This window comes from Chrysemys picta, chromosome 1, assembly GCF_011386835.1.
Source record: "Chrysemys picta bellii isolate R12L10 chromosome 1, ASM1138683v2, whole genome shotgun sequence".
Taxonomy (NCBI): domain Eukaryota; kingdom Metazoa; phylum Chordata; order Testudines; family Emydidae; genus Chrysemys; species Chrysemys picta.
Genome location: NC_088791.1, coordinates 254178065 through 254204298, shown reverse-complemented (window position 1 = coordinate 254204298; position 26234 = coordinate 254178065). Strand labels below are relative to the sequence as shown.

Genomic DNA, 26234 nt, shown 5'->3' with positions numbered 1-26234 from the left:
CTAAAACACCTTCTACCTTTCATAAACAACAGTTTCTGAAATGAAAATGGAATTTTTAAAGAAGTAATTGTATACATCAAAGAAATGTATATCTATGCTGTCCATCACCCTAGTATCCAACTGTTTCCCATTGTAAATCCTTTTCAGGTTTGCAAGAGAGCTGGAGGAAATCTGACACTGACTTAATGCATGTTTTACGTTTTACCTGGATGTAGCTCCTATATGTTACCAAGCATTGCCTTTTTCTAAATTTAATATAAACTTTTATAGAATTTGAAAATAAAGACTTGTATTGTTCCATAATTTGTGAAATGCAAATCATGAAATTAATTAGATCAAGATTCGATTTGCTGCTTACCTACTTTCCCATTCTCTAAACTGTGCCAAACCAGCCCAAACATGTAAGTAATATCAACTCACAGAGTGTAATTAATACTCCCTTTCTCCCATGCTTTGTCAGTCTTATCTATATAGATTGTAAGCTCTCCAGGGCTGATTCTTTATACAGTGACTAGCACAATAGGGCATGGATCTCAGTTGGGGCCTTTAGGTACTACAATAATACAAATAATAGCTGTGAAAAATATTATACTTGTAATATTTTGTCTCAGTGTGGTACTAATTTTTGAGGTTCTTCATCACTATTTATATTATTATTCCAAAGCACAAAGGATCTAAGGAACCAAAAGTACATTTTTTTTTTACTTTGATTTAGATACTATAGAAAATTATCTGTAGAATATTGATTACTCTCTGTCTCATTCTCTTCCACTGTGTGCTGTCTACAAACCTATGTCCTGGAGGCTGCAAATTGTTCTTTTCAGACAAGTCAATTATGGGGACTTAAAGAAACGGTGGCAATTTCAGCACTGGGAAGCAGCTGAAATGTCAGAAGAAACCCTCCATGCCGAAGATCCTTCCTACTGAGAGTTGCTAGGGACTACTGATATTATAAACTCACATCCTGATAACATGCATTGACATTTTCTCTAATTCCAGAAAGCTCCAGCATAGACTATTATCTTACAACCAGCAAAGTATTATGCACCCAGCTTTTGCTCAAATTAAAACTGTGGAATGTAACACAGATTAAATCAAATTCACACTTTACAAAAAGATCATTCTAGAGAGCAAAACATGGACCATCTTTGCTTTTGGAAATATGGGTGGTTTTATAAAAGCTTTTGTATTTCTGGTAATGTCTCTCTTTTAGTCATTTTAATTTTCCTGATAACATTCTCGGTTCCTGAAAAGGGGCTGGTCTATACAGGACAGTTTGTGTGTAGTAAGCCTGGGTGTGAATTTCAAGCGCACTAGCTACTTTGCACTAACTCCCTGCAGGGACACTTTTACTGTGCACTAAGGGTGCCCTGAGGCGGTTTAGCTTAGTACACCTCCAAACATATTAAACTACAGTACACAAAGGTACTCTTAATGTGCCGAAGAGTGTCCGTATGGGGAGTCAGTGCAGAGTAGCTAGTGCCTAAAAGCAAGTGCACACTAGCTATTAGGGGATTTTTTTCCCTGTGTAGACAAGCCCTCAGTGTCTGGTCTAATCACTATCTTGGGCTGACCTGCAGCCTGAGATCAGAACCACCTCCATATTTAGGCAATGGCCAGTTCTTGGCAGCTCACAGGCCCAGTGAAAGTCTAGTGTGCAGATTACTGACCCCACCAAAAGTCCCTGGAATGAGTCATGATGACCCTAACTATTGCTATTATACTGTCTCTGAAGCATCCTTTCCCATTTCATTCATAGACCTCCCTTCTTCTCCAATCACTTGCATTAGAGGAAATGGGGAAGAAGACTCAAGGGCTTGTGGCAGACAACAAACAGATACAGACAAGCTCCAGATCTATGAATTCTTGTTTTCCTACACATGGAAGAAACAAAGAAATCTGACCTTTCTCCCACCATAGCAGCCACTAAATAATGCCCTGCTGAACTATTCTAAACAGTGAATAACCTAGAATAACCACTCAACTCCAGACCCCAGTACCCTGCAATGAACATGCAAACTACTTCTTGGAGAAAAGTCACCTGAGGACATCCAAGATGGCTTGTCAGGACACCAAGAATCATAAAATGGACATAGGTGCAATAACACAATACAGTCCATTTCTGAATTGAGCCTATTCACATACCAGGAAATCCTAAAAAACACAACAGAAAAACTGAGCCACCATCTTCAACTCTAACTAAACTTTTCTGAAAGAGAGTTGAGCAACACAGCGTTTCACAAATAGCAACATTTTTCACTTGTTTATTCACTACCCAATGTAAAACAATGGTCCAAAATGCAACCCCAGATTTCAATGTGCAACATCCAATAAAGGCAGTGAGAGTTGTGTGTGCAGAACTACGAGCAGGATTTGGCCAAAGTACAAATGGTCTCTGACAGGCCCTGCATTACCATCTTCCTACTGCAGGTTGTGTGTATCCTTGCAGGGCTGGTGGGCTATCCAACAGCACTATCCTTCTAACCAATAATTTAGGGGTCAGTTCTGCTCCTCTTGACTTTAATAATGTAAGATCTAGTCACAGAAGAAGTTTTATATTTTTGAGTCTTTTAAGTCTGAGTACACTTTCTTCAAACAGCAATGTGAGCTGCTGGAAATTACAGTGCATCAAACTACAACCACCAGTCAGCAGAATGCTGCTGAATAGCTCATTAGCCCTTCACAGTGTCATGAGCCTTCAAAAAGAAAAGATAGAACATACAAGTATTTAGGGAACTTTAAATCTCCAGGAAGTAGGAAGATTTTGGGGTTGGCAATACAGGATGTTCTTGTGTGGAAAAATCCTGTTTCTCCTGCAAGAACTGCATTACATGATAGTGAAGAATTCAGACTAAGATCTCAACATTCTGTGAATCCATGAAACATGAGTGCTCTCTCTCTCTCTCTCTCTGGTTGTGTTACTTATGTAAATATAATTTTTCTAGGTCAGTAACCTGTGTCTACGATCAGGAGACTGCCACTAAGTCCAGACACACTACATTCTAACAGCACTAGACTTCTGCCACAAATCAACAAAAACATTAGAAATGAAAAGTTCAGTGGTTACTATGTAAAGGGATATATATATATGTTTCTAAATGCTTTCCCCAGTTTTTGAAATAAGCCTCCCCCTGCTCTCCCCAAGCAGCAAACAATACTTTGTTCCAATTGTTTATAACACACTCCTGGAGGGAATAAGGTGGTGGAGTCTCAAAGAAACATTTTCCCCTAAGGAATCCTCCAAAGCTCTCTCAAAACTCTAAAGAATTTCCCCCCTTTTGACTTAGCAAATTTCAACTGGTGTGGAGTAGGAGTTTGATTTGTATAAGTATGCAAATGATAGACAGCATATCTGAACTGCTGGAGAGGGTTCCGATCCCAGGTCTATCATTTAATTGAATAAATACTTATCCAAGCAGTAGTGAACATCAAAAATACTGGGGGTTTTTTTGTTTTTGTTTTTTTAAAAAAGGTCATTCTAAACCTACTTTAGCCTCCTCATCCTCTAGCCTCATGGCAGGTCAATAATTCTTCTAGTTGAGAAGGACTGGTCATAAGTCCCTTCCAATCAATGCTGCTGCTTACCTGATGAGAGGTGATGTGAAATAGTCTCACCACATTCCCCAGGTCAATCAAACCAAGCCTTCCCTAGTGGCAACGTAGAGCACTATTACATAATCAGCAATTTGGCCCAATTCATTTTTGCTTGTTTTCTATTTTTTATATGTTATTTCAAATTAATATATTTCCATCACAATGTTTTAAAATATAGTTTCTAGTCCGACACCTTCATAATATATATTAGCCAGGATTTTTTTAAGCTGAAACAAGAACTGCAGACACAACCATAACATCACTTGCATGAGTATTGCTGCTATAATATAAAATATGATTTCTGTATTTTGAGATCAGTAGGTGAAAAATATTGCCAAAGGAATGCAAAACTCACCAAGAAGACTGTAATATATATTGTTTGCTTCACAATTATGACAACAATATTTTTCCCCAGAGGGCAATATTTCACAGCTTCTGGGCACAGTATATCTTCATCTTGATCCAAGGGGAGATACACATATAAATCCCCTATCCACTGAAATGAGGACAAACTCTTTTTTCTGAAGTAGGTGCTCTCTTCCATGTTTTATTTTTTATTTTCAAATTTATTAGTCTCTACTCTCAAAATATACAATTCCTATTAATGAAAACACAATAATAATTCTTACCCCCCAAATATTAATATGAACTTTGGCATGGACATGAGTTTTTCCAATGATATATTTTTTAAATCGCCATTCTTAAATCTTACTTCAGATTACCAAATATCACAAACTAACCTGTGGAACTCATTGCCATGGGATGTTGTGATGGTAAAAGTATATCCGGGTTCAAAAAAGAACTGGATAAATTGATGGAGGATAGGTCCATCAATGGTAATTAGCCAAGATGATCAGGGATGAAACCCCATGTTCAGAGAGGCCCTGAAACTTTGATTACCAGAAGCCAGGAGTCGAAGAAGGGGTGGATCGGTCCATAATTGCACTGAAGTGTATATTTCCCCTAAAGTTCTACTACAGAGCACTGTTGGAAACAGGATACTGGGCAAGATGGACCATGGTCTGACCTAGTATGGCAGCTCTTATGTTCTCATCTCTATGAAATAAAGAATAGTCATTTTCAGATAGTTTTTGGCATGTGTTAAACCTAAAGACTCTTCTACTGCATGCTGTATTATTTTCATTTATCTTTGCAAATGTTGTTTTCCATTTGATTTCATATTTACATGAAAAAAGAGTAAACAGTACTTTCCCAATACAATATGTATTGATTCCCTTGCCTTACATAAGGAAGAGGGACAGATTGAGCCACTCTCCCTAAGGAATATCAATGGAGTAGAAAATGGTAAAAAATAAAAATAAATGCACACACAGTTGCATGCAAAAAGCAATTATTAAATGTTGAATCATAAGTTCTGAAAATCCAACTAATACAGGGCATATAGTGGGCCAACCTACAAACCTTTACACATGCCCATGACTTTACTCATATGATTAGTCTCGTTTAAGTCAATGGGACTACTTATACACATACACAACTTTTATTAGCCAAGTGTTTTCAGGATTGGGTTCAAAGTTACTAAGAGTTGAATTCTGCCATCTTTGCTCATGTTGATTAGTACCTTTCGTAGCAATTAGTCACAGTGATTTCAGTGGGACTATTTTGGGAGTAATACATAAACAAAGGGTGACACAATCCAGCCACAGAGATTTCCCCACTCTCCATAATTACAGCCTAGCCATTAAGCTGCTATATTCTCTGAAATGAGCACATCTTCTGGAAACATTCTTTAGCGTTCACTAGGAAAGGATGAGAACACTGTGGCGTTATTGGTGGGCAGAAGCATATTCATACTGCATTGTTATCACATGAAGAAATAATCTCCATGACATGAATTCCATATACATGAAACCTTCAGGAAATGGGAGGCCAACAGTGCTCTAGTCTTCACTGCTGGGAGATATTGTATGTTGTGTTATATTTTTCTCTGACAGACTAAAGAAAATAAATCTTTCACATCACATTTGTTGGGGTATCCCAGAGACATACTAGGATTAGGCATTTTTCTTGGTGTTGACATTCAACATTAGGATACACTTTTTTCCTTCTAATTAACTTTTCAATGACAGTCACATATTTAAAAGAAATAGAATAGTTTCCTTAAGGACACAGAAGCAAAATCTGCCCAATTTCCTCTCAAGGCACAGTGGAAACAAAGCATTATATTTTAACTCAGTGTGGACTAGAATATCATCTGACATAAGAAATTTAAAGAGCATGAGATACAGTATGAAAACAGCATCCACTGCAGTGAAAAAAAAAAAGTCCTTAAACACCTGGTTAATACTGTCACTAAGTTAACCCTATATAACACTGAGGCTTTTCACAGCTGTAACACCACCACACTTTGACTGATTAGAATTAACTGATTTGAAATATCCGAAGATATTTTATTTAGCAGCATTATTTTGCCTGAAGGAACTTTCTTAGCTTTGGCCATTTTGCAGGTCTGTATTATTTCATGCAATTTTTACCTAGCAATTTTTCAAAATCATATGATAACATTTTTATTAATGCAAGTGGTGTTTCAAATTCTAATATTCCTAGCCATTAGTGATACACACAATGAAAAGATATTGATATATAACAAGAATGTAAATTACATTACAGAAGTACCTTATTTTACTAAACATTCATAATTCAAAGAATTTTGTAGCAAGTTTTAGATCCTGAACATCATGCCAGTAATGAAGGCACTGCAGACACTTACAGAAAAGTTCTAGAGTCTTTAACTGAAAATTATAACCCATCTGTAGTTTTACTAAACCATCCCACAGATTTCAGTAGCTAAATATATCCCTGCTATAGAATTCTATAGAATGTTTTTCAGAAAATTCTACAGCAAGGATATCATTTTCTGTTAAATTCTATAGGTTTTTAGAGCAATTTTTAGAGACTCTAAAAACATATTGATTTAATCTCTATTAATGTCTATAGGACTTATCGTAAATGAGATATGTTTCATTCTGGTACAGGTTTCTGTTTTGGATATGTGTGTCAAAAAATTTCAAAATATCCACAGCATATTACTTACTGATGTGTAGAGGAAACCTTCTCCATTTAGGGCTATATACAACCCTGTCTTTACACCCTGGATAGCGACAACTCGTAGTCCCACTGGTATAAGGTTGAATAGAGCTGTAAATATAAACATGATCTGTCAGAGATGAGAACTGATAAATAAAGTATTTGAATAATCAAAATCAAGAACAAAGAACAACTGTTACCACCTTCACAAAAAGCTCTGATTTCAATAAAATTTTAATTAAGAAAGCATTGCTAAGTTAGTATTTAAGCTTTATGTTGCAAATTTAATTGACAATTATTCCTGTGGCATTTTAGTATTGGCACAATTGCTAGCTAGCAAATAAAAAAGAATATCTCATAGGATTGCAAAGAGTACAATAGCATCACAATTCCAATGAATGGAAAATGCTGTAACCATATAAAGGTGGGGGAGGGGATAGAAACAATTTCTAAGTATAACATTTTGTCATCTATTAGTTTCATGCAGAGAGTGAGAGTAACAATCATAGATTATTCTCCAGAATAAAAATCTTTCCATTTTGTCCACAGTGAATTTTTTTCCCCTTAAACATTTAAATGTTATACTATGAAGCACCCCCAGTAAAACTGCTTTCAGCAAGGCTATGGCCCCAGAACTGAAAGTGCAATGGATATTTTTGTTGAGAGCATCTTTGATATAAGCAATGGTACATAGACTCAGCATATGGGAAAGCACTTAGGCTTCTATGCAGAAAAGTAATCAAGGACAGATTTTAAGCATGCACATGTACTTGAGCTGTCCTGAATAAGTATGCTTTCTGAAATTGAGGCTTTAAAGAAAAACAGCTAACAACAGCTGTAGTAACAAAAGTACATAAATTTAAGATAAAAAGACAGCAATCATTTTTATAAAAGGCTGAAAAGAAAACAATATAAAGGTGCAAGTAGGGGAAAAAGGACTTCAAAAATCTCAAAACAAAATCAACAAAAATCGAGAGAAAAACAGCATGACATTAATTTTATTGCCAACATTTAAGAGCCATCAGGATGGAGATGCTGTATAATGATGGCATAAATGAACAAGAAAGTTTAGAAATCTGTTGGCTGCAGTTCAAATTGCAAGTCCAAAATGGCAAATTGCACTTGTGCTACACTACATGGGAAAGATGGTAAATGCCATTTTATGACTCATGCCCAGCAAAACACCTGGCAGCGAAGATCTCCTTGAAAAAGACTTTAGTGTTCTGACTGACCACCTCCCTATATAAAAATGAAATAAACAAGGTATATAAACTATTAGTTTTCAGGCAAGTGAGACATGGACCAAATTTTATGCCAAATTACACCAGAAAGAATGCATGAGTTTGCTGGCCTGGATTATGAGATAAGATGCAAACTGTGCATCACTCAGGGTCTGGGGAACAGCGTCTGAGCCAGAGCTCATGTTGGACAGCTTTTAAGCCCTGGATGAGCTAGGAAGTGGGAGAGGCCCAGGCCCTTGGATGAAAAGCAAAGTACAACCTGTATGTAGACTAAAGACACATAAGCCCATGGTACCAGCAAGTTAAGTCTCAGGAGGTAAAACTGCATTTCAAAACACTCACAAAAGGTGCGGTGAGTTACCCAGCATTTGAAAAGGAATGTCATATATATGGCAAGAAAGTATGCTTCATGGTACAATCCCTAATTAAGATCCCAGAATTCAAACCCACATCAGAAAAAGGGGAAATGCATTCACTATCAACAAGGCAGATATGTAGCCTAGGTGCAAGAACTCCAGGTTGGTCAGGCAATGGCTACAGAGATATAAAGGAGACAATATTGACTCAGAGGACGCTAACCACATCTACATAAACGGAGTAGAGTATTTGGCCTTTTAGGATGGTAATACCCTAAAATATTCTCTCAACATATACCAACAGCATTATCAGAAATATACTCCTGCAACAGAAGAATACATGAAATGTGATCCTGTTAAGAAGAAATATTGCCACAGTGAAAAAGTTGGAAGATGCTGTGATAAAGCAGCCTACTTCCTGCAGTTTCAGAATGAAAAGAAAGTGCATAAAAAAGAACTCCAGAAGGTACAGAAAACAAATTGCTGGATTTATATAAGAGAAGAGTTAAGAGGTGCTATACAGAAAGTTATACCTAAGCCAAAAATTAGCATTAATATGTATTATTTGTATTGCTGTAGCTCCCAAGGACCTCGGTCAAACTGGGGGAGGTCTTATTGGTCTAGTCACTGTACAAACCTACAGTAAACACATGTACCTAATCTAATCTGAAACAAGATACCATGAATGTGACAAAGACAAGGAAGGAAGGGGGATGGGGAGTACAACAGGTAATGAAAAAGAAAAGGATCATAGGAATACCTAAATTAGCTATTGCACAGCTTGGTGGCTTCTGAAGGTTCCAAATCATCTGAAAGTTTTAAAATAATAAGTAACACCAGTTATCCCCAACTGTCACACAGCAAAGACACCATTAATGGGATGGCTTCTTGTTAGGTGTCACAACAGAATTGGGTCTTGGGTAGGGATCTGAAGGAGGAGAGAATTTGGAGGAGGATGAAGCCTTACAAAAGAATGTAAGGATATTATTCAATGACTAAAGGGGTGCATGAAAAGAGCAAGGATGTATTCATGGAAGAAGCAGGCAAATGGGCATTCAAGATTGAGATAAAAAAATAAAACGGTAGGAGGAAATCTGGATGTGCATTAAAAGCATAATGTTTGTACAGCGCCTAACACAATGAGGGGTCCTGGTCCATGACTAGGGCTCCTAGATGCTACAGTAATACAAATAATAAATAACGATAACAGAGAGAAGAGGGCATATATAGCCTGTCTTCTATTTCTGGTCATTAAGGGGCCCTGGGTAGGAAATCAAACAACTTCACTAAAGAAAGATGCAAAAAGACACAAAAGATCCAGGAAAACTGTTAATAATAACAACTCCAAATCACAGAAGTCTCTTCAAAACTTTTGGAAAGCAAACTTCAGTAACATCATTTGAGAACAAAGAAACAGGACCAGAGTCAGACAATGACAACCTATGAAGAAGGTTTGCAGACCTGAAATAATTACAGTGTTTTTATGCAAATGATGAGAAAATTAAAGAGGTTTATGTTTATTAACCTCTGGTGGTTTAGAAAGCACTGAGAGAGAGATTTAATTATGTGTCTTTTTAAGGCACCAAATTATAACCTTAGATCCTCAGCACTGAAGGAATTAGACTAGTGCATGAGCTGTTAAAATGGAAAGCAGAATGCTGGAACCCGGCTAATAAAGAACATTGGGCCAGTAGCTGAGAGCGTGCCTGGATTTCATTCCACAAGACAGTTCGCACTTCACTGGGACAAAGAAGATTAGTCTGCATACAACTATTGATGCACATATGGCCAGCATAACTCTCTTTGATGCACACTTCTCATTGATTTTAGCAAAACACTCTATAGGTCAGGCTCAATATGTGATATCCACATGCTCATAAGTTGGTCAAATAAAAAATCAATTTCCTACAGAACCTGGTTCTGCAGTGCTCCTCAGTGCGGACTATTTCCATGCCAGCTTGCAACTTTCAATCTTTTAGCACTTAAGCTGTAACCCTATTAATCTTTCACTAAAGATTGAATTGAGCTATTTAGGCCCAGCTCATAATAATTAGGGTTGCCAACTTTCTAGTCACACAAAACTGAACACCCTGCCCCTTCCCTGAGGCCCCGCCCCTGCCCCAAGGACCCGCACCCTGCTCACTACATTCCCCCTCCCTCGGTGGCTCGCTCTCCCCCATCCTCACATACTTTCACTGGACTGGGGCAGGGGGTTGGGGTGTCAGAGGGGGTGAGGTCTCTAACTCAGGGTGTGGGCTTCAGGATGGGTCCAGAAATGAGGGGTTCAGGGTGTGGGAGGGGGCTCTGGGCTGGGGCAGGAAGTTGGGATGCGGGAGGGGGTCAGGGCTCCAGCTGGGGCTGCGGGCTCTGGGGTGGGGCTGGGGATGAGAGACTTGGGGTGCAGGAGGGGCTCCAGGCTGGGGGTGGGGCAGAGGGATTTGGATTGGGGGAGGGGACTGTGGGTTGAGGCGGGGGTTGGGATGCAGGAGGGGTGAGGGCTCGGGGGGAAGCTAGGGATGAGGGGGTTTAGGGTGTGGGAGGGTGCTATGGGTTTGGAGGGGCTCAGGGCTGGGGCAAGGGGTTGGGGCACAGGCTTACCTTGGGTGGCTCCCAGTTAGCGGCACAGCTGGGGGGGGAGGGGCCCTAAGGCAGGTTGCCTGCCTGTGCTGGCACTGCACTGTGCATGCCCTGGAAGCAGCCAGCAGGTCCGGGTCCTAGGCGGGGGGGCCAGGAGGCTCCATGCGCTGCTCTTGCCCGCAGGCACCCGCACCCCCAGCTCCCATTGGCCGGGAGTGCGGAGCCAGTGCTCAGGGCTGGAGCAGCATGCGGAGCCCCATGGCCCCCCTGCCTAGGCGCCGGACCTGCTGGCCGCTTCCGGGACACAGCGTGGACGCCAACCAGAACAGGTAGGGACTAGCTTGCCTTAGCGCCGCAGCACCGCTGACTGGACTTTTAATGGCCCAGCTGGTGGTGCTGACCAGAGCCGTCAGGGTCCCTTTTCAACTGAGTGTTCCGGTCGAAAACTTTCCAGAGTTTTTCAGCATAAACAGTTATCTGCAGAGGGGGATGGGGGCGAAGCCACAGCTCTGCCTCCTCCCCACCCCTTTAAGGCACAATGAGTTTGTCTGAGTAGTAGCTACTAGCAAGGCAGCAGTCCTGTACTACTCAGAGTTCAGAGGTTGCAATTCTGCATGGGTCTTACTGAGAGCATTGGAGCACCCTCCTCCCATACTGCACACTTACGTAAAGGCCAGGAAGAATGTGGCTCTAAGTAAGACTTGAGAAGTGCAGACAATCAAATAGTCCAGTCACTGAAAGAGCCCTCCTGGCTCACAGACTGTCCACATTCCCCTTAACTAGGTACTCTTAATCCTTTTCATATTTTGTAAGGCATCTTAATAGAGAGAACGGCTCTTGGATTATCCCCTTCTCTTCCTATTTATGATTGCACAGTCTACCTTCCCTCACATTTGCATCACATAACCCCACAGTGGCAACTACAGCAACTGCTTACAAATTTTTCTTCGAAAGTTTTGTAATGTTCTCTAAGCTGTTTTAGAAACAATGCATTGGCAAAATTCAGATTTGGGTTCCGATGAGATCCAGGATGATGTATAAATAAACACACTCTATTACGTGTGTGTGTGCGCGCGCATGTATATGCATCTTATTTTACATGTATGTTTTATTTTATAAAATATACACACACACTCTGCAAGGTTTGCTGCAGTAACTTGAAATCCCTGCAATAAGAGAGGTGCTTTTTGAAGTCTCTGTGAAGGTCTGTTTGGATGTGTCTGATTTATAAGATGCACCATCAGTATTTTCCTCAGTACAGCTTGCTAGAGACAGGCTGCTAAAACTGGCGAATATCTGTCTGTATTAAACATGCACTGTTCCAGCACCATGCATCATCATGCTACACAGTACAGAACCTCTGTTAGGACAGTGACAAAGGACTCCACTTTCTCTTTGAGTTTATGGGAGGAGACAAAAATGGCTCATCCATCAAAATACTTTTTGACTTGGGAAAAGGAACAGAGTAATGAGAAGGCAGGGAGAGTTTTTCAAAGGCACAAATGGCAGTCAGGAACCCAATTCCTGGCAATCAGAAATTCAATTCCTCCCCCACCCCCACTTATGGGTATTAATAGTTTTGTGCTCTTCACAATCCTTATTATTGAGCAAGCCCTTTTACATGACCGAGATGTTACACAAGGTGGGATTAGAACCCAGCTCTCTAATGTGGCAGGTCTAAATTTCAGTCACTTAGCCAAATCTCTCTCACAAAGAATCTGCCACATCTACATATTCAGCAGTATCTAAGGCTATAAAACAGGCCTTTTCATGTGTATTAAAATTTGTTTTTTATGTTAAAAAAAAAACACCTGGGAAATTATATATTAAAAAACCTCCACCCATAACTAGGGCCCTCCCAAATTCACAGTCCATTTTGGTCAATTTCATGGTCACAGGATTTTAAAAATCATAAATTTCATGATTTCAGCTATTTAAATCTGAAATGTCAGAGTGTTGTAATTGTAGGGGTCCTGACCCAAAAAGGAGTTGGGGGGGGGGGTTGCGATATTGCCACCCTTACTTCTGCACTGCTGTTGGCGGCGCTGCCTTCAGAATTGGGCGCCCGGCCAACAGCCACTGCTCTCCAGCCGCCCAGTGCTGAAAGCAGCACAGAAGTAAGGGTGGCAATACCGCAATCCCACTAAAATAACCTTGTGACCCCCCTGTAACTCGCTTTTGGGTCAGGAACCTCAATCTGAGAAACGCTGGTCTCTCAGTGAAATCTATATAGTATAGGGTAAAAGCACCCAAAAGACCAGATTTCACAGTCTGTCACATGTTTTTCATGGCTGTGAATTTGGTAGGGCCCTACCCATAAACCTATCTTAAAAGTGTATAACTCAAGTTGCAAAACCAAGCACTCAAAAATTAGGAGCTGCCTGAATTAAGGCTGACTGTGCAACCTAAATTCGTTCCCCTGCTCCTTAATTATATGATCACATACTATTTTTAACATGGGACCTGTGTCCCATTCAGTGCACAGTACAGAGCTGCTCTGGGGATAGATCAGGGTTGTATAGTGAAGGAGCCTGTTTGTAAGATCCTTCCCTTTGTTGCAGAAGTTGGGAGGTGTGTAGTAATGAGGCAGGGGGGCTGCAGGAAGAGAGAGAAAGGATGGTCTCATCTTGAAGGTGACTGAATGCCACCCTGGATAATTGGGTTCTATCCTTGCCTTTGCCACAGAAGTGGTTTTTATTGTATTCTTGCACCATACTCCTTGAGGCAGAGACAGGGGGACGGGCACCTAGGTATCTGCCTCCAAGTGGGACAGTCATTGAGGATTATCAACAACTGAATAAGCCTCATCCTAGCAGATCAGTGGGATGGCTGCAACCTAGGTAAAACCCGGTTTTCAAGTCTGGATTCCAGGTGGGCGGTAATCAAGCTACAGACCACTTGAGGGGAACCTTCATCACCTGAGGGGTGGGGTTTGAAGCTGACCAAGAGGTTTACATGACAGAGGGGACTGGAAATTATAAATGCACCAGGTCAACTGACTAGCGCTCTCTCTCTCTCTCACTGAGCAAAATAAGAATGCAAGACTGAGCAGGAGGAAGGAAAGAGGAGAGTGGGTGCAGTAGAATCCTGGACTCCCTGAAGAGTCAAGGACCAAATTCCAAAAGACTCTTGAAGTGGTGAGGAAAGTGAGACAGGGTTTGGCATGCAGGTTTTCTTGTTTTCCATAGATCTGTATCTCTCTTGTTCTGCTTATAATAAAAGTGTGATTTGTTTAGAAATCCTTTTGCAGAGTCTGTGTGTTCTTGCTTCAACTATCACATATCTCTGAAGGATTAAACTGTAAACTAGAGTAGCCAGAGTACTAGAGTAAAGGGTAGAGCTTTAGGGAAGGTGTGTTTGAATCACTGGGATGTCCTGAGAGGCCTAGGGCAGTTGGACTGCAGGATCCCATTCCCCAGGAGATGGTACCAGATGCATAGCCTTTGCCTGAAGTGTGTCTGAGAGGCCAGAGCTGTGGCTGAAGTCTGCCAAGATCCAGGGGAGATCAGAAGAACACCGTTCCTGTGTGTGGGTCCAAACACAGCAGCCTGGCATGCGACCAACAAGAGAGAGCTTGACCTGGTGTTTGACAATGAGGATAAGAGAAATATTGAACAGCTACACCATTACTTGAACACCATCCATCTTCTGTGCTGACTGAGGCAAGCAAAACATGCATGTGATCATGTACTTAAAGACTATCATAATACATATCCAAAGTGGGGCTGAATTAAGGTTAAATGGGCAAGTTTTGAGTGCTTAACTTCGTAACATGTTCTAATGTAACTATATATAGTTGAAAGCTAAATACAAGGAATAACAGCATTTAGATGTTAAAATCAGGTTTACTTTACATCAACAAAAACACAGTATTGTAGAATCAAGACATCATCCTTGCTTTTTCTTCTTTTTCTTCATGTTTTTCTTTAGAAAACAAAGAAACCAAATACCCATTAATTGTGTGTAGTTGTTTTGGTTTAATTATACATAAACTAGATCTCTCGTGCTTATGATTGGAAGTAAATATTATACTGAACTATGTTAGTGATTACTGTTTAAGGTCTCTCTTGCAGGAGAAACAAAATGAGACAGGGAGTTAAGGCAGTTTGATTGGGTTGCAACCTCCAGAATGAAAGAATCAGTTTTGCCCATGCTCTAAATCAAACTGGATTCTACTAAAACCACAGTTAGTTCATGAGATAACAATGCTGGAATTATGACAGCGATCACTGATCAGCTCCAATGGTTTACGAAGGAGCCTGTGGTTTGGAAAACATAACATTTTAAATGTCTCCAGGACCATAGTATAGAAATCTCCAACACTACTTCTTCATGGTTTCTATTTTAATCACATCATGTGTCAGATCCACTTTCAGATTAACAGTGGTCTGCCCTGTGGAAAACAATGAAAACACAAACTGTCCCAAAAGGAAGTTTCCATCACACTAAATGATACCGGGAACACTTTTGGGCCCACATAGGTTGGAGGCTGGAGTTGGACAGCTAAGCTAAATAGTACCAGCCTCAAGCCAGCTCAGAAACAGATTGATATACCAACTGAGGGGAGAAGAGAAGGACAAGATAAAATAGGAGGAATATTAAAGAAACTATTAATATCCAACCTAGACCTCCCCCACTGCAACAAGGAGCAATGGTCTCAAGTTGCAGTGGGGGAGGTCTAGGTTGGATATTAGGAAACACTATTTCACTAGGAGGGTGGTGAAGCACTGGAATGCTTTACCTAGGGAGGTGGTGGAATCTCCTTCCTTGGAGGTTTTTAAGGCCCGGCTTGACAAAGCCCTGGCTGGGATGATTTAGTTGGGAATTGGTCCTGCTTTGAGCAGGAGGTTGGACTAGATGACCTCCTGCGGTCCCTTCCAACCCTGATATTCTATGATTCTATGAACTAGAAGTATTGGAATAAAACCTATTTGGCATTCCCAGTGAAAGATCAGAAAATAAAGGACTCAATGCACAAACTATGGTTTCAACAAATGGCACCAATTTTATGATGCAAAATGGGAAAGCTCATTCTCCACCATTATCCAACAGATGGACTAGTCCATACCTCCTCAGCCAATGTTATTAACAGGTTCCAGGAGAGATGAGGACCCCAATGGAAAACAGCTCTGAACTGAAATCCACCAAATTCTGTTCAATTCAGGCTCTTGTAGTATGCCCATCACCGCGGAATCGAGCACCTTCCAGAAGTGCCTTAAGTGACATAGCTAGGATCTATCACATGTGATCTTTCTTTCTTACTTCCTCTCCCCAATCAGCCCTTCCTCGTTCAAAGAATTGGGTATAAAAAAGGGGTACTTCTAAACTATACTAAACATAAAAAGGCCTCCTATGTAATTTACTGGTTACTGCATCGCCAGGTCCACTCACTCCTGGCCCTATGCTCAGGTTTAAGATAAGCTGTGGCAGCAATATGTCCTATTATTGGTGAGGAATATTGCCCCTGTGAAGTTGCAGGGTGGGATTTCAAAAGCGCTCAGCATTGGTCTAACTCTGCTCCCACTGAAATCACTGGTAAAATTCCCATTGACTCCAATGGGAGAAGCATTAGACTAACACAAAGTATTTCTGAAAATCCCACGCATTATAAATAGCTAAAAGCTTTAATTTAAAGGACAACTTTTGGTGGGACTGTGATGGAAGCATTAGATATGCACATACCCAAACTGAGTAACTACCATATCTTCTTACAGTTACCCTTGTCCTACCTCACTACGGAACCCTCTATTGTTTGTTACTCCTATGCCTTGAGACATATCTAAAATTAGCTTTTGGGTGGCAGAGATCATATTTTTTTATTTATTCTCTAGCTGCCTGGCACAAGTTGGGATGCTCTATAAATAATAAATAAGAAGCAGAAGAAAAGACTGCGTGACTCAACCTCTCACAGTGCTTCCCTGCCAGGAACTCAAAGCACTCCCCCTTTCATCCATCCCCCACTAGCCATTCCCCCTGGATGCTCAAGGGAAGTCAGATGCTGAGCCAAACCGAGGGTTGGGGAAAATTCTTTCCTGTCATTCAGTGCCAATCAGCTGTAGCACAGAGCATGCTGAAAAGAACGGCAGAGGCACAATAGTCCATGCCACCCAGCAACATTAACCCAACAGTGCTTTCATCAACCTCAATCCAAAGCTATTCTCAAAAAGGACAGGAAGCTCCATTCTGTCTATTGGAGACAAAAGTGCTTTCCCACCCCACCTGACTATCAACGTATCCCTATGCCCCTCACAAGTTGGAGGCAACTGTTAATCAAATAGGCAAGGTGTAAACTCAACAGTCAGAAGAAATCTCATCCACACTCCAAACCAATCAGCAGCAAGATAAGGTAAGGATGAGGGTGAGGTTGAATGCTGAATACTTCTTCCACTTCTCACCCTTGAGGCCAGCCAAACCACATCCACCAGTAAGACTGGGGCTTGAATTCTCAAAATAAGGAGATTGCAAAATGAAGGGCAAAACGAAAGAGTAAAAGCTAGTTCATCCACAAGAAAAAATAGTGATTTTTTTTTAAAAGGGGGAATAGTAAAAACAGAATTACAGTATAGGAAAATGAAAGGAAACAATAACATACTCCAGACAAAGACTGGGGAATAAAAGGAAAAAAAGAGGAAAAAAGACAAAGAACTAACATGAGGGACTGGCAACAGCAACAGTAAGGAGACAGAGACTGATAGCTGTTCATATATTCCTGAAAGTGCCCATGTGGTAACACACATTATCTTTCTGATTTGCAAGATAGTGTTGGCACTGATATATTATTTATATTAAAAGTTTAAGGTGGCAATACATGCATTTAGCTGGTAACATTTTTAATACTATATTACATTTGCCCCTGATCCAGACATTGGGCCTGGTTCACCACTGTGTTACTCATGTTTTACAATAGTGTAAATCCATTGATTTCAAAGTGGCTACGGGATTAATCCAGTGCTGATTGGTGAATCATGACCATTTTTTCCATAGCAAATAATGTTAAATTTGTTGGGAAACTCACAGCCTAATCTCTAACTCATGCAAATGTAAAATATAACAGGACCCACCATTATTTATCTTGAATATGAAATACCTTTATTTTGCACAGGCTGTTTTTGGACAAGAAAGTTTATTCTGCATTTTGGAACTATGGGAGAGAATGAGAGAGCAGGCAGACAAATAGAGAAAGGGAAGAGAAAAACACTGAGGGAGAAAAGATGGGAGATTTTAAAAAGATGGCAACGGAGAAGATAGGAAAGTAAGGGATTGTGGCCTAGATTTTCAAAGATTTCAATGTCCACAATTAGGTTTCTAAGAAAGATTTATTTATTTAGATGTGTTGTAACAATAAAAAGGACACTCCTGCACTACTGCCACTAGACGCCTCCCCAAATGAAGGCAGGGGAAGAGAAACAAACAAACAAAAAAACCCCCACATCCTGCAGGCCTCATGCAAGCAAAATGCATTCCTGTTGAAAGCAATGGGAATCTTGTTTCTGCACAGCTTGCAGTACTGGGCCAATAGAGAAGGGGCATTAGAAATGGACATACTTAAGTGCGAGAAAACAGAAAGACAGTTATGAAAAACAGGGAGATGAGAAAAGAACACAGAAAAATAGCAGAGAGAGAGAACAGTGAATCTGAAAAGTATAACAGTCAATAAAACAGTAACAATATCTGTGGATGAAATACATTAAGGACACATATTGTGTTAAAAGGTGTAGTCTCAATAACAGAAAACCTAACAAAACAAAAACAGAATTGCACCTCCCGCAGCCTAATTCCAACCAGGCATATATTAATGTATGAGTAATAAGTAAATAAATGTCTTATAAACAAAAAATAAAAATAAACCTCCAGTGTCTGCTGTGCTTTATGAAAATTATTCAAATTGAACCATTCGAGAGTGAGGGCAAGTCTGCTTACCCACCACTTGCAGCTCAAGTTGTAAAATATATATTCATTATCTGAATCAAAATGTTCAGCAATATTATACTGAAAGAAATAACACTAAAAATGATCCATAAGAGATTTGAAAAGTTACACCATTTTTGTTTGGATAGCTTTTCAAATTGTTTCCAGTTTTGCAGGCCCCACACTTGCAGAAATCCTACTGAAGTCACTGGGAATCTTGCTGGGATAGGGACTGTATAATCAGTCTCTTTAGCCCGATTCAGTAAGATACTTAAGCATATGTTTCCATGGGTCTAATAACATCCTTAAAGTTAAACATATGCTTAATTACACAGCCTTGGTTGTCAATGTTCCAAAGATAATTTCTTTGATTCTTTTTTCTATATTTATTTTTCAAAGATAAAGGAAAATGTTGCTGATAAATGTTTTACAGTGGATTTTTGAAAGTGCTCGGTATTGGCCTAACTTTCCTCTCACTGATTTCAACTGGAATTTTATCATTGTCTTCAATGGGAGTAGAGTTAGACCAACGCTGAGCACTTTTGAAAATCCAAAACTTCATGTCAAACACTAACAAAATGCATAGTTGCTTCTTCCCTGTATTCTTTTTCACACACACAGGAGCGCTAAGGATTCTTTAAAAGGCATGCTAGTGTTTAATATATTTTAAGTTGACAGAATCTTTTTGCCAAAACACATCAAAATTCCTCAAAACCCATTAAAATAGTGTCTGCACGTATATATTTGAATGATTACATCTGCAATCTGTGTTTGAGATTAATACATTCTCCTAGAGCAGTCACTTACTAGAATTACTGCTGTCATCCTTGGTTCCATCGAGAGTTCCATCGGGGTGCATTTGCAAGTAGTAGCCTTGCCTGCAATATAACCTGGTCACTATACCCTTGAGCTGGGGATCTGAAAGACAAACATATTTTGTCACTAGCCTCAAAACTTTTTCCAAGAGTTATCCCTATTTCTCTCATTGTAGAAGGAAGATTGTCTCAGTAGTACTATACAGGACAATATCTGTTGGAGATGAAGAAAGAAAATTTCTTCCATCAGAATTTTACTACACCAGTTTTATGTCCTCTTTTCTCCCGTGAACATTCTTGATGGTAATTAACAGAGATAAAAAATGCTGAACTACTGTATGAAAAACTCTAGTTTAAACTACATTAGCCCCTACATAGACATTTCAGATTGCAATTAAAAATAATTTAATATAAAGAGCCTAATTGAAAATATTTAAGGAAAAAAATCATTTCTAAAAACCCTGTTCATATTTCATATAATTTAGATTTAATTACTATACTTCATTCGTCACTCTTAGAGACACTCACATGAAAAAAACTGCCTTTGTTGCTTAGAGTTAATCTGGGGGGTGTGTGTTTTTTTTCCCCCCATTTTATTCCCTACCTGAAGTGACACATTTTTGTGTGTAATATTTAATAATAATTGAACATAGAAGGTACCAAAGTACTTTATAGACTAATAAACAAGTATCACTGAAAACCCCAGCTCTGAAAAACAGCCATGCCTACAGCAGGACATAAGAGTTCTTCACTAGCAACAGCATTTAGGAGGAGAACTGAAAAACATCTTACCCCGTTAAATGTAAAAAGGGAATTTTAAAAGGATAAGTGCATTCTCCCTAAATTGGAATTTGGCTAGGACACCAGGCTTAACACCTCTACTTTCATGAGAATTACCACTGGATTAAGGACCACAGTGCTTCAGCTTTGTGCTTTGTCTCAGAGGTGGTGCCTCATCATCATCCATAACACCTTGCTGGCAAATTAGTTCAATCCTCCAAGGGAAAAATGCCACCTTCCTGCAGTAGCTGAGTTTTCCTTAAATGTCTCTCATCAAAATACATACCAGGCCCAACTCTGCCTAACAAATTAGATATGACTGGCTAGCAACCTTTGGGGATACAGTAATAATTTTGTGTTTATGACATCATGTTCATCTCCATAACGATTAACTAATATCACAAAGATTTTATTAGAACTTCAGATGAGTAATTAGTAGGATGAATAGATGAAATCTTAAGGAATACAGATCCTGTTTTCATGCAAATACTCTTATTTAGGGCCAGATTGTGAACCCCTTACTCATACTGATGAACTGTTACTCTCATGAGTAATCCCATTGACGTCAATAGGATTACTTGTAATATGAGTAAGGAGTTCAACAGCTTGACCCTTAATGAACAAGGAGATTGGAATATGGAAAATAGTGGCATAGAAAATAGTGGCATTAAACAGAATTATTCCTAAATAGAATGTTTACAAAGTTTCCTAAAAGGCGTCAGCTAGTATTGAAAGATCTACATAAATGATTAATTTGTCAGGTTTTTGCAATGTATTTGCTATTCACAAAATGTGTAACAAGTCATTCTTTAAACAAACAGAACCATTTAAATTTACTTTTTCCATTTTACACTGTAAATATTTCAGAGGCTTTTATCATAAAGATTACAGTACAAAAATGTTCAAAGTATTATGAAATACACCTCTACCCTGGTATAACGTGGCCCAATATAACATGAATTCGGCTATAACGCAGTAAAGCAGCGCTCCGGGGGGGGAGGCGGGGTTGCGCACTCCGGCGGATCAAAGCAAGTTCGATAGAACGCAGTTTTACCTATAACGCGGTAAGATTTTTTGGCTACCGAGGACAGCGTTATATCGGGGTAGAGGTGTATAAGCAAAATGCTTTTCATGAGTGACTCATAAATGGACTACTTGTATAAAGATTATTTATGTCAGCAAGGCTTGCAGAATCCTTACATAGGAATAGTTTGACAAGTCTTCTAAAAGTACTGGAGTATACGGTCTTCCTTGAACTACTATCTTAATCGACATAATCTGGATACTGAAAAACATTTTAATCACTCAAAAAAATAAAATAAAAAAGCACTGATCAGACTGGCACTACACATATGTAACAATTTTATTTTTATGTGTTTCTAAATTGATAAGCTTAAAATTAATAAATCATTCCCGATACATATTAAAACTGCCAAAATTGCAAGGATCAGTAAGAAAATATTTAAAGCTAACTTGTTTGACAAATTCATGAAGCATTTCAAGAAAAGGAAAAAATACAATGTTAGTAAAGACATAGGTAGTTATGTCTTTGCTCAAAGCTGAAACAAATGCAAATAAGCTTTCAGCTAAATGGAAAAGGTACCATTTTTAATTAAAAACAATCACTGTCTCCTAAGAAGGCTCAATTAAAGTCAATCATTATCAGAAACTGTTTACATCTAATGTGCTGATTGACAAAGTTGAAATTTAGAGTAGACCATCAAAATTATACTTTAATCACCTTTTTAAAAGGAAATTCTTATCTACTTAAAAAAATAAACTTGTTTTTAAAAAGGAAAACAATTTTATTGTTGGTCTTTTATTTTAAACTACCTCTGGTTTATTAGCTATACAAAATGACGTGAGTGAAACTAATCTTGTGAGTGAACACAAGTTAAGCCAGAATTTTGGGGTGGGGGCTTGTGTGCCATGGGCAGTTCTTTTCCATTTAGCATTTTCTTGCCAAGACTCAAATACTGCAAAGTAATGGCAATAAGGCAGGCCACATTCTGTATTAGTAGTCTAGACATTGTATGTAGTGTGCATTAGTAGGCTAGAAATGGGTGAGTTGCATGCATTGGGAATGCTTTCAGCTATCAAAGATGTATTCTAACTTGGCCAATTGTTATGTGAGCATGACTTCTTCATTTGCAGTTTCATTTTAAAAATTATTGGAATTGATTTACATAAAACATATGCTTCCATTATGAAAAGTAAGTAGTTCTTACAAGACAGAGAAAATAATGGAAGAAAAAAGGATATAAAACCTTGTTACAATTGTCTGTACTATCAAAAAAATCTCTCTTTTTAATTTTCCTTTTATCTCTACATTCTTACGACCCCCTTCTCCCACTCCCTTCATGCTCTACAAGCCAAGGTATCCTACCAAAAGTTTAGTTTCGATTTTCCTGTTGGAAAATTATGCCAAAAAGCTCTTTCCCCCTAGAAAATTTCAATCTCAGGAAACCTCTTTTCCAATAAGAAAATGACCAGCCCTAAATAGTAATACTCAGCACTTGTTTATTGTAACTCTCTACACCTTCAAAGCACTGTAGAAACATGGATTAATTAATTAGTTAAAGGAATGCTCAAAAGATTAAATTGCTCAATGAATTGGTAATGAGAAATGAAGCCTTTCATCTCTGTGTTATTAGCCCAGACCAAGTTATTGATATTTGAGGGGTGTGTGAAATGATTTGTTAATCTCAGTCTAGTTCACAATGAGCAAGTGTTCTCCTCACAAAAACTATGAAAATTAGTCTCATGGTCCGCATCTTTAGCAAAGAGATGTAGGGATGACAGGGCAGGGATGCTGAATCTTACCCCTGCAAATATATAGGTGGCCTTCCAGAACACAACTGAGACACATTGACAGAGAAACCTACTACTGCCTGTATTATAGCTGTTCTGTGGCTAAACAGCAGACTTCATTCTCTAGGAGTTTCAATCTGGTACCTTCCACAAGCACTACAGTCATTTAAAGATATTAGAGGAAGTATAAGTCTGTTCAGCTTCAGAAAGTTTGGTCCCATGTCAAGCCCTGTGACACCTGTGCTCGAACAAAACCTGCCTGGAGCAGGCCATTCAGCCTCCTCATGTCATCTGAGACCCCTTCCCCGTCCTGGTCACATATAACCCTTGATTTTATAGCAGAACTACCCAAATCTGAAGGCTGCAATACCACACAAATTGTTGTGGACCAGCTTATCAAAATGACCCATTTTGTACCATATTTATGTCTCCCTACTGCAGAAACTATTGCACACCTTCTGGTTACATAGATCTTCTGCCTCCATGGCCTCCCTGACCACCTTACCACAGACCATGGCTCCCAGTTGGAGTGTTTCATGTCCTAGATGTCTGACCCCATGCATCCACTGCACAACACGCTCAGATGGATGGCCAATCAGAATAGGTCAACCAGATGTTTGGACAATACCTGTGCTGCTTCTTGAACAGCTGCCAAAACAATTGGGTTGCATTACTCCCACTTGCTGAATTGGCAACATGGAACACACCTCTACCTGATCCAGTCCCTTCTACTCCAACTATGGTTTTCATCCTCATTTCCACCCTTCTGTCCCTTCATCCACAACGGTTCCTGCTACCTCTAATCTGGTACAGACCATTCAAGAAATGCAAGTCAACCTAAAGGAGCACTTGGAAGCAGCCAAGACAACTTATAATCACCACACTGACAAACACCGCCAAGAAGTCCCACCTCTAAAGACAGGCCAGAAAGTGTGGCTGTCCACAAAACATCTACAGACCACTCTACCTGTGCACAATTTAGATCATCAGTATGCATGTCCTTTCACTATTACTTGGCAGATAAATCCGGTGGCATTTGAAATACAGCTCCATCGATCCTGAAAGGACCATCCTGTCTTTTGAATTTCCCTCCTGAAGCCTTTCCTAAACAATCCATTCCCCAGCAGGCATACACCACCTACACATGTGGTTCAAGTTCAAGACCATGAGGATCACCTCATCCAGGACATCCTGGACTCCCAACTGCACAGATGGACTCTGTACTATCTGATCAATCGGGAGGGCTCTGGGGTGGAAGAATGCTCTTGGGAGACAGCTCATCATGTGTATGCCCCTCAAAAGTCTGGGCCTTCCACAGGAATCATCCTGAGAAATGGCGTCAGATGCCACAAGTCTCAAACCCAGCCTTGTGGGGCTGCCAAATGGGACCCTGAGAGCCACGCCCATGCATCAGTATATTAGGCGCCTATGCCCTCTCCATTTCCTTCTTGCCAGCAACTCTGACAGAGGGGCAGGAGAGCGGACATGAGCAATACATCTCGAAGAACAACAGTTACAAAAGATGGGTAACTGTTTCTTCTTCTTCAAGTGCTTGCTCATGTCAATTCCATTCTAAGTGACTCACAAGCAGCATCCCTGGTGGTGGGCTCAGAGTTCACCGTTGTGAAGCTTGCAACACAGCTCTGCAAAAGCCAGCATCGTCTCAGGCTTGCTGGGTGAGCGCATAATGAGGCAAACATGTAGATAGATGACCAGGTAGCAGCCCTGCAGATATCCTGAATCGGCACCTGGGTCAGGAAGGCTGACGACGAAGCCTGTGCCCTAGTTGAGTGGGCAGTCACGGACGCTGGTGGAGGCAGCTTTGCCAGATCATAGCAGTAACAGATGCAGGCTGTGGTCCAGGCCTGTTTGCCACTGCAACAAACAACTGCATTGACTTACGAAACAGCTTGGTCCTGTCGATGTAGAAGGCAAGTGCCCTCCTGATATCCAGGGCATGCAATTTGCGCTCCTCTTCTGATTTATGAAACTTCAGAAAGAAGATATACTTACCTATGTTTTGACCAGTATGAAACTGCGAAACTACCTTGGGCAGGAATGCTGGATGCAGCCGGAGGTGGACCTTGTCCTTGTAGAACACTGTATAGGGCGGCTCTGAAGTAAGCGCCCTGATCTCAGAGACCCAATGGGCGGACGTTATTGAGACCAGGAAAGAAACTTTCCAGGAGAGGAGGAGAAGGAAGCAGAAAGCTAGAGGCTCAAAGGGAGGACCCATGAGCCGCAACAGCATGAGATTCAGGTCCCAGGGAGAGACGGGATCCCTGACATGTGGATAGAGATGTGCCAGACCTTTCAAAAACTGGAAAGTCATGTTGTGAGCGAAGACCAACCTGTCCTGGAGCAGAGGGTGGAAGTGGACTTTGATCGATGACAGGGACAACCCCTGGAGGTTGAGGTGTAGAAGATAGTCCAGGATCGCTGCTCAGCCCGGATACTCTGGTCTGCGGCCCAGCACGCAAACCTCTTCCACTTGGCGAGGTAGGTTGCTCTGGTGGAGGGCTTTCTGCTGCCCAACAAGACCTGTTGAACCTGAGCTGAGCATTCGCGTTCTTCTGCATTTAGCCAAGCAAAAGCCACACGGTCAAGTGCGGTGCCACCAGGTTTGGATGCAGAAGACTGCCATGGTTCTGGGACAGCAGGTCTGGCCAGAGAGGCAGCTACAGCGGGGCAGCTACCAAAAGGTTCATCAGCATGCCAAACCAGTGCTGCCGAGGCCATGCAGGAGCTATCAGGATCACCTTGGCCTTGCCCTGTTTGATCTTCAGAAGGACCTTATCGATTAGTGACACCAGTGGGAAGGCATACATCAGAGCCCCCAACCACAGGAGCCAAAAGGAAACCCTTGTCCAATCCCCGGAATGAGCAGAACACATGCCATTTCCTGTTCTGACTGGCAGAGCTGCCGAAAGTGGGTTCGGGCCCCGGTGAAAAATTTTTTTCAGGCCCCCCTGCAAGGGCGGACCAGCTAAACGGGGCCGACGAGGGGTGGGGGAAGCTGGGGAAGCTGGGCCCCGGTAATTTGTACCGGCTTCCCCACCCTCTCGTCGGCCCTGCTGACTGGACACAAGCAGATCCACCTGGGG

General features: G+C 40.6%; 1 protein-coding gene across 5 annotated transcripts in view; it reads right to left on the bottom strand.

Annotated features, from left to right (window-relative positions):
• Positions 1–26234, bottom strand: part of FGF14 (fibroblast growth factor 14) — a 648909-nt gene that overhangs the window by 143930 nt on the left and 478745 nt on the right. For 4 of the 5 annotated variants that reach the window (XM_005303396.4, XM_065592270.1, XM_042844174.2 and 1 more), the window contains 2 exons: positions 19532–19642; positions 6650–6753 (listed from right to left, as the gene is read on the bottom strand). In XM_005303396.4, the coding sequence (XP_005303453.1) occupies positions 6650–6753; positions 19532–19642 (215 nt within the window). The remainder of the gene's footprint in view (positions 1–6649; positions 6754–19531; positions 19643–26234) is intronic. The other variant, XM_065592262.1, reaches the window with a different exon arrangement.